General features: G+C 37.9%; 1 protein-coding gene across 1 annotated transcript in view; it reads left to right on the forward strand.

Annotated features, from left to right (window-relative positions):
- Nucleotides 1–6,655, forward strand: part of LOC306641532 (transport and Golgi organization protein 1 homolog) — a 220,987-nt gene extending 214,332 nt beyond the window's left edge. The window contains exons 24-33 of the mRNA XM_079106650.1: nucleotides 221–322; nucleotides 1,170–1,242; nucleotides 1,356–1,391; nucleotides 1,468–1,535; nucleotides 1,653–1,753; nucleotides 1,920–2,057; nucleotides 2,735–2,803; nucleotides 2,906–2,982; nucleotides 4,568–4,739; nucleotides 5,830–6,655. Coding sequence (XP_078962776.1) covers nucleotides 221–322; nucleotides 1,170–1,242; nucleotides 1,356–1,391; nucleotides 1,468–1,535; nucleotides 1,653–1,753; nucleotides 1,920–2,057; nucleotides 2,735–2,803; nucleotides 2,906–2,982; nucleotides 4,568–4,739; nucleotides 5,830–6,158 — 1,165 coding nt within the window. The 3' untranslated portion in view covers nucleotides 6,159–6,655. The remainder of the gene's footprint in view (nucleotides 1–220; nucleotides 323–1,169; nucleotides 1,243–1,355; nucleotides 1,392–1,467; nucleotides 1,536–1,652; nucleotides 1,754–1,919; nucleotides 2,058–2,734; nucleotides 2,804–2,905; nucleotides 2,983–4,567; nucleotides 4,740–5,829) is intronic.
- The last annotated feature ends 2,626 nt before the right edge of the window (nucleotides 6,656–9,281 follow it).

Consider the following 9,281-nt stretch of genomic DNA (forward strand, 5'->3'; position numbering starts at 1 on the left):
ATTTGTTTTATTTACTGGTAATTAGAGAATTAAGAGCAGAAGTTAGAAAATGTAAGTAATTTGCCAGTTTTGATTTCCTAAATTGCAGGTTTGAATTCCTTTCTATTTTATAATCCTAAGCATTTTAGTGAAGGGTGGGAAGTGACATTTGAATAGAGCAGTCATACACACTGCTAGGGGAAAAGAGAAAATTTGACTTGAAAACTGGTTTTATTTTTAGGAAACTGAGTCGACAAGAGTATGAGAGACAAGAAAGAGCAAAGCGGCTGTCAGCTGCAGAGGAAAAGGCAGTTTTGGCGGCACAGGAAGTTAAAACTTACCAGTGAGTTCAATGTCTAATGAACTCTGGTGTTAGCTTTCCTTTGAATCTGATTTGACATGATGTAGAAGAAAAGAGCACAGAAATAGAAGTAATGAGAGGATATGAATACATTCAATTCACACAGAAGAAAAATAAATTTCAATTGAAGAAATGAAAAATGTTAACAAAAATTGACTTATACCCAAATGGTGGCAAGACCATATGGGAACTTGGTTCATGCAAACAGTTCTGAGGGTTTTGTATGTTGGAGTAATTCTTTAAGAAAGCAGTTTGCTATGTGATGTTTTAAAACCATTAATGTGCCATTTGATAGAGCTATGAAATCTATGGATATAATTTTAAAAAAGAAAAGTTTTGAGGAAGAAGATATGCCTAGCAAAATTATTTGAGATCTCATTGATGAACAGTTAAGGAAATTGTAATTTATCAATTCAGAATCTTTTGCAGTTAAGTTAGAAAGCAATTAGATAGTATTAGGTTTTATATATTTATTTATTTGTTTATTGATCTTGGGGATTGGACCCAGGGACGCTTTACCACTGAGCTATATCCCCAGACCTTTCTTTACTTTGAGAAAGGGTCTGAGTTGCATAGATTCTTACTAAATTGCTGAGGCTGGCCTCAAACTTGTGATCCTCCTGCCTCAGTCTCCGAAGTCACTGGGATTACAGGTGTGTGCCATTGCACCTGGGTGTAATATTAATTTTGATCTCACATGATTGGTATAATTATATAAAGTGTTTTTCTTATGTATGATGAAGTCTTTAAAAGTATAGCTGACAGAGTAAAGGGAACATGGTCAGATTGTTTCGGATTTTTTTCAATTGTTTTGACTAATAAAACCAAGTATAATTTTTAGGCGCAGAATTGAAGCAATGAAGGAAGAATTACAGAATGCCGACCGCTCGTTTAAGAACCAGGTAGTGATTAATACTGTGGTGTAGTTGCAGAATTTTTTGATATCTAATACAGACCATTATAGGCTAGTATAATGAGTCCCTAAACATTTTTTTTAATGTGTTGTCTTTTTCAGATTGCCACTCATGAGAAGAAAGCTCATGATAACTGGGTAAGACTTTTTCCCCCCTTTTCTTATTTTGTGTATAGCCTACACAACCGAATTTGAATATTTCTTTCTCTAATAGGTCAAAGCTCGTGCTGCAGAAAGAGCTATAGCTGAAGAGAGAAGGGAAGCTGCTAATTTGAGACACAAGTATGTGATTTTGATACCTTCCTGTATGTGTTAGTGTTTTAAGACTACGCTAGATGGTATGTAAGAAGGAGTAGATTACTGTTTCACATTTAAGTCCATTTTTTCTCAATATTCAAGATTATTGGAAATGAGCCAAAAGATGGCAATGCGGCAAGATGAACCTGTGATTCTAAAACCAATGGCGGGAAGAGCAAAGACACAACACCCTCCCCGGAGAGGTAGGCAGCACTTTGTAAGGGGAGGTAGACTGTTTCTTGGTGCAGAATGTATGTAAATTACTTTTTATTTCTGTGTGTAATGGTTATGAAATAATCTGAATGACTTGCTAAAGGGCGGCAGTGTAAAGGCTGCTTTTAAGTGGAAACAAGGCATTGTTGTCCTTAGGTCCACTGAGTAAGAATGGGTCTTTTGGCCCGTTCCCTGTGAGTGCTGGAGAACGGTCCCCTCCACTGACAGCAGAGCCAGCTGGGAGACCTGTCTCTGCTACTCTGAATGGAAGAGATATGGGTAGAAGTGAATTTGGTGAGCATTCACATGTTGCTTTGCAATAAACTGTTTCAAGGGTTTCCCCCCTTTTGAGTATTCTATTGAAAACATTATAGAATGTGGGTCTGTACACATGGAAGAAAATTTCTTATTTTGTCTTATTGGATAAATACTGTGCTGTAAAATCTGCTGTAGAATAGACAACTTTTTATTCCTGGAGGTCCCTGTATTATTTTTTTTTTTCTTTACAATTTTACACTGTGAAGTAAGCCTTTATCTTTAAATTAACTCTCTATGGTGTTCCTTTGTCAAATATCCTAAACGTAGCCTTAAAACTCTATGCAGCATTATATTTCCATTGTCATTATAATAATGTGAAATACTGAGTCTTATTTCCAATTTTAAATATGTCTATAGTATTGGTTAAGATTGGAAGTCAGGTTATACAGAGTGAAGAAAAGCCAGCCTACATACTTCAAGTCTATAGCTTGAAGTTCAGGACCAGTACTTTTAATGTGCAGGGCTCCTGCTGGTCTTTTAATCCAAGGCATTTCTTTTTTTACTTACTTATGTCTTTGCATAAATTGTGACTTATATATTGGGCATCCAGTCTTTAATGTTGCTTTCTAGTTATTGTTGAACCCTGACCTGCCCACAATTGGTTTCTATCTTCTGCAAATTACATGCAAGGACTCTGTTCTTTCTTTCCCAAGGGTCAATGGATGGAACTTTTCCTCGTCCTCGATGGTCTTCTGAAGCATCTGGGAAACGCTTTGCCTCTGGTAAGGAGCCAAGTCCTTTCAAAGACTCTAGGATTGTGGATGCAGGATATTTATTCTTTTTGCATTGGAATGATTCTAAATTCATTCTCTGACCTCAAACAGACCCGGGACATGGTCCAGCTCCTGTGAACAGCAGCTCCAGGAGCTCTTCTCCAGCCAAGGTGATGGAAGAGGGCAAGGTAAATTCTGCAGGCATTGTGAATCATGAGGTCATGCAAGAACATTAGCTTTCCTACAGCACTTGATCTTTACATCATCCCTGTTTGTGTTCTATTTGTGCTACCGCATTTGTTTTTTGAAAAGCAAACCATTCCTCACGAACCTGAGGCCCCCTCAGTTCCCACTGTTACTTCTTTGGCTGAGCATCCAATAGCAGTAAGTACTTAGAGATTGAGGACTGAACGGGGCTTCCATTCTGTGTATTTGTGGGAAGGATATGAGGAACATGACATTGACCTTGTTTGCCTTAAACTGCATGCAGTACTGAACATACTTTTCTCCTTAACTTGGGAGTTTTGCTGAAGTGTGTGTAACCATCATTAACGTCAGAATGTGAAAAGTCATCACTCCAACTTCACATTGTATTTTGTGTTGAATGTTCTAAGGCAAAGTAAATTCATTATACATTACATAATTCATCATTATTATCCTTGGGAGTATGGTGTTTAGGAGTTCCTCCATTTGTACAGTAGGAGACAAACCTAATTTTGAGTGATTTAAATTAGATGGGTAACAGATTTTCTGGAAGTGAAACAGTGTTTCAGTGAATAATGATAATGTGAAATGACCTGTTGAGCCACTCCCAAGCAATAGATTCATTTGTTCACATGAGTGCATTCTTTAGTAACTTGTATAGCTGTTACATCTGGTAGGTCTTCTGCTGTTCTGTATTAAAATAAAAATTTAATTGCTTAGTTTCCAACCCACTTCTCCTAGGAAATAGTCATTATCTCATATGGTGTACTGGAAATGAAAGTAAATATGAAAGCTTTGTCTTTCTAATTTGTGTATATAGTATCGTGTTGGGAAATACTTGGGAGTTCTTGTATGTCTATACCAGTAATGTACATTTTTTGAGAAATCTTTTTATCTAAGGAAACTTAGATAAGACCCCAAACCCCTTCTCAGTTGAAGACTTTAAAGAGAGTTGAGACCCTTTGATAGGAGTAGAGGTGGGAAGAGCATAGTTTAGAGGCAAACCTGGGATTGAGTTCAAGCCAGGCCTTTTACATGCACTGAGACCTTCAGCAAATTTACCTCAGTTCCCACTTGGTTAAAATAAGACACTAAAAGTTCTGGGGATTTGAATGATATATGAAAGGCTTGCCCAAGATACTCTGAATAATAGCTGTTATTGAATGCATAGAGAATGGAGTGTCCATTATGTTCTGTACCTTCTTAATATGCAAGTCTTGAGCTATTGTGATGAAAGAGCTGTGGTGGGGGAGGGGCTCCCTTTGAAATCGGCTGTAGTGTATAGAGCATGACGTACTGGTCAGAAATCACCTGTCAATACCTTCTGCCAGTCTTCCTGCCTTTCCCTTTCCCATGCGGATATAATCGGTAACACGCTGCTCGCTCTTGCAGCATCCTTCTAACCTCTGTCAGCTGTCGATGGGAACGTGTGGGAGTGGTAGAGTTTTGTTGCACTGATGGTGCTCTCTGGACAGGTGCCTGTCCTGGGTTTTGGCGTTCACCTGGTTGGTACTTTGTCTTAATATACAGGAGTTTTAAAACTAACTGCTCTCAAATCTTAAATTACAGGTTAATATGGCTACCAAAGGGCCCCCTCGTTTCCCAGGGGTATCTCTCATGGGCTCCCCTGTGGGAAGGCCCCTACCACCACCTGTTCGATATGGACCACCACCTCGGCCACTTCCTGGGCCACTTCCTCGGCCACTTCAGCTCGGTGGGCCTTTTGGACCTCCACCATTTGGTATGATGATCTGAACACTACTGATTGACCTGTAAATCATATTCATCTTTTCTTTCTATTCCTTGGAAAACCAGTTGCTATCTCTGGGCTTTACAGTGTAGGAACAAAGGTGACTTAGTACATTTTACTTTTCCTCCAGTTTCCTGGGGCACATGGGGCAGGCACTACATAATCTTATACTAAGATAGGCAGTAGCTCTCTCTCATAGACAAGGAAAGCGACTATGTACAGGAAAATCAGAAAAATTACTTGTGCAGATGTTTCTTGGAAATCAGTGGCTATGTACTGCAATGGATGGAAAGGTGGATGAGATGGACAATGTCACAGATATGTACAGCCTACAACATAATGTAACCACCCATGATAGAAGCATAAACAATAGGTTACAGGATATAGCAAAGGAAAAGTCAAACCCTCCTCACCTTGAGAAAATTCAGAGAGAAGTGTTAAGGAGGATTTAACACTGACCTCATAAATGTTGCTGAATTGAATTAGGTGACTGTGGATGGCGTTTTCCAGGAGGGCATGCACCTTGATTCTGATGGCATGTGTAAGGTCCATGCTGAAATACACCATGAGTTTTTAATTGATACAGTAGTAGACAGTGGCTTTTCCTTTTATCAAAATTTCTTCAGGGGTTGGGGATACAGCTCAGTCGGTAGAGTGCTTGCCTTGCAAGCACAAGGCCCTGGGTTCAATCCCCAGCACAGCAAAAAAAAATTTATTTGATACAATGAAGTTCTTATTTTATAATCTATCCTCTTGTCATGGTATATAGTACTTCCAAATAATAATGGAGGTCTTTTGAGGTAGAAATAATTCTGCCATTATATGGTGGGGATACAAAAATGACAAGCCTGGAGCGAAGTAGAGCCATGCTTAAATCCTTCATATGTTGCTTCATGGCTGGTTGGCCATAGGCTGTAACGTAAAGTTGTTCAAGCTCACTTTGCCTCTTCTGTCAAGGCAGGATGTCACCACTTGATTTTCTAGGCTTGGGAGAAATGATGAGAAACTATATTTACATACTTGAAATCATCCTCATTTATACATTTGTGGGTATTTACTTAACTTCCTTTTCATTTTCCAGGTCCTGGTGTGCATCCACCACTATGCTTAAGAGAATGTGCACCAGGTGTTCCACCTGGAAATCGGGATCTGCCTCTTGACCCTTGGGCATTTTTACCAGGACCCACACCACTTAGACCTTTAGGTTCATTTGTTCCGAGAGAGTACTTCATTCCTGGTACCCGGATACCACCCCCAACCCATGGTCCCCAAGACTACTCACCATCACCTGCTGCAAGAGACTTGACACCTTCAGGCTCTAGAGATGAGCCTTCATCTGCCTCTCAGAGCAGTAGCCAGGACTGTTCGCAGGCTTTAAAACAGCCTGTAACCATGACCTCTGACACTTAGTCAGAATGTGGACTGTGCACTCTTCATTGTGTAAAGGGATTATTGGCTTTGAAATCCAAAAGTCTTAAGGGTTTATTTTTAGAAGTAAGCTGCCTTTGCAGTCTGCATTCTTGAGCCAAAAAATTCTAAACTCATTCCCCTTTTAAATAATGATCACTACTTAAGCTGAAGTATCCTTCCAACTTTGAAGTGTGCAATAAGGAATACATGTGTTTTAGTTAATGTAGCATATATAATTGGTAAATGATTTAGAAAGTCATAAAATATGAACATTTCCTGTGGAAATGCTTTAAGAACATGCATTTCCATTATCTTATTTTGAGTGCAGTCCAGTTGATAGAGAGCAATGGTGTTCAGAAGCTTGATGTTTCTGTCTTAATATCTGGTCCCAGATTGTTTCACTAAAAATGTTTACTCAACTTATTTCCTAAACTTATTTCCCTTCTTGCTGAAGTCCTTTGTAGTGATAGTAAATAAAAAATTGTTTATTAATATTCCTCAAGTGTCTGTTGATTCATTGGATTGTCATGAGACTTGTGCCATTTGGAAAGCATGTAAACTCAGAGTCAGAAGTGAAGACAGTGACTTGGCAGCACACTCCCTGTTGCTCGCTGCTAAAGAAGCTGGCCGTTGTTCACCTGTGGACTCTACAAGGGATTTCTTTTACTCCTGAGAAGTCTGTGGTTCTATTTATAGCACATTCATGTGTTTCTTCCAACCCTCACTGGCTATCTGAGAATGAGTTTACATTAGTAGCAAGGATTGTTCTACCTGAAGTTCTACTGCATTTGCCATTATTGCTTTAAGGATGTATAACAGCAAAATCAAAGTGATATGTCATGTCTATAAAAAATAAGGGCATTTCCTTTTTAAAATGTAGAGTCTCTTCTCCTTCCCATACCTTGACACTGATTTTCAAGAAATATGAGCAAAAAAATTAGAATAGTATAATCCTATGATGAAGAATGATTGAAACTCTAAGGCTTCTGACGTGTCTTCAATCAGCATCTATGGGCTGAATTAAATCCTCTTTTTGATAGATACTATTTTATAATGAATATTTGAACACTGCTACTTTTACTGAAAACTCAATTAAGGCTCAGAATCTGGAATTGTACCGTATTTAAAATCCTGAAACTGTAACCACTGTCTTTAAAACAATCCTTCTAAAAAATAGTTCTCAGGCTGGGATGTAGCCTAGTGGCAAAGAGTCTGCCTTGCATTCACAAAGCCCTGGGTTTGACCCCTAGTTACAAAAGAGACAAAAAAAAAAAGGAAGAACCAGTTCTCCAGAGCTATAATTTCAATTATAGTATCTTTAACAGCATGTTTAAAGATTTAGATGATAGTAAGATTATGAAAGGATGGTAGTTTTGTTTATTTCCTGGCTACATTCTTCCATTTTTTTAAGTCCTATGAAATAATAGGATTATTGAAACCTAGAGCATAACGTCATTGTTCTGTTGAATTCACTAAGAGTATTCTGAAAAGGGAGCAAAAGCATCAGTGTGAAACAAAATCTCTTTGAAGACAGTAGTTTCTTATAAGGCAGAATCTCTGAAAGAAGATAACTCAGAATTCAAAAGGAATTCATGAGTCCTCCAGGAGGAATTCAATCTGCATGACTTCCATTTAATAACAAGAACAAAAGCAGCTGTATATAATAGGAAAACTTCATGTAATAGCATATGCCATTTGTAACCATGTAAAAATAAGTCACAAACACCAATTTTGAACATATCTTTTAACCTCCTAAGGACAAGGCAATGCTGCAGTTAATATAATTTCTAATTTATTTTTGTACTGGGGATTGAAATCCAGTTTTCAACCAGAGGCACATACCCAGCCCTATTTTGTATTTTATTTGGACAGGGTCTCACTGGGTTGCTTAGAGCCTTGCTTTTGCTCAGGCTGGCTTTGAACTCATGAAATGCTGCCTTAGCCTCCAGAGCCACTGGGATTACAAGAGTGTGCCACCATTCCTGGGTAATGTAACTTCTACTTTAAAAATCACATTTAAATAAAGGTGATGTCAGGTAGGAAGATAATCAAATAGGAAAGGTAAATTTGTTTTTTTTAATTCAAAACAATAGTAATTTTCCCTGTAAAGCCTTTTTTTTTTTTTTTGTATTTATTCTATTAGATGTAAAGCCTTCTCTGTAGTTTATCTGAATAGTTCTGAACCCACCCATAGTTGCCTCCCCTTACATCCGAGTGCAGCGCTTCTGTAGCAAAGCCCAAACTAGCTGCCCATATGCAGATGGTGTAGAGAGTACTGTCCCTTGTTTCAATCAAACATTTCTGTCTCAAAAGTGATGAGTTTCAGAACTCCTCTTCTGCTCATTGTTTCTGGGTGTAGTTGCTAAGATCATTTCATTGTGAAGCAGCAGTGTTTTAGCCTGAAACATTATGACTACAATTGTGGTTATTATCCAGCAGCTCATTTTTTCTCCCGTTGGGAAGTGAATTTAAATAACTTGGGAGATATGGAGTGTTTCATGTGAACTGCTTCAAGACAATCCCCCCCACATTTTTTTTTTTTTTTTTTTTTTTTTTTTTTTGTCATTTCATTCAGGTCTGAATTAAAACTAAGCTATTCATAATGTTCAATTTAAACTTCTTTAATTCTGAAGAAATACATTTGTTCATTTAATCCATGCTTATGTGACGGATACTAGATGCTTCTTCAAATAAATTATCACTCTCATATACATGTGTTATGGTCTATGAGAAAAGAGAAAGAACAATTTTTCAGTTTTGCTACATTTTAATAGTAGGTTTGAAGGGAGTATTTTGTAGATCTCCTCAGCAACATCAAACAAAAAGGTACTGAGTACTCCACAGGGTACAGAGTGCTGCCAAGCACCTTGGAAAGTCTAGATGACATGGAGAAGATGGTGTTCTTGTCCCTTGAGAAGTTTACAGTCTGGAGATTTGACAACACAAGAGTTTTAGTTGAATGAACATTTTATTAAGGCAAACTCTTCATTTCCTAGAAGTATTGTAGATGGAATTATTTTAGCATTTGAAATTAACCCAACCAAGATGAGAGACAAGACTAAATTTAGTTGAGAATTCTTTCAGGCTCATAGAGTTTTTTATTAACATTCACTTAGTAAACAG

The sequence above is a fragment of the Sciurus vulgaris genome, assembly GCF_902686455.1.
Source record: "Sciurus vulgaris genome assembly, chromosome: 12".
Taxonomy (NCBI): Eukaryota; Metazoa; Chordata; class Mammalia; order Rodentia; family Sciuridae; genus Sciurus; species Sciurus vulgaris.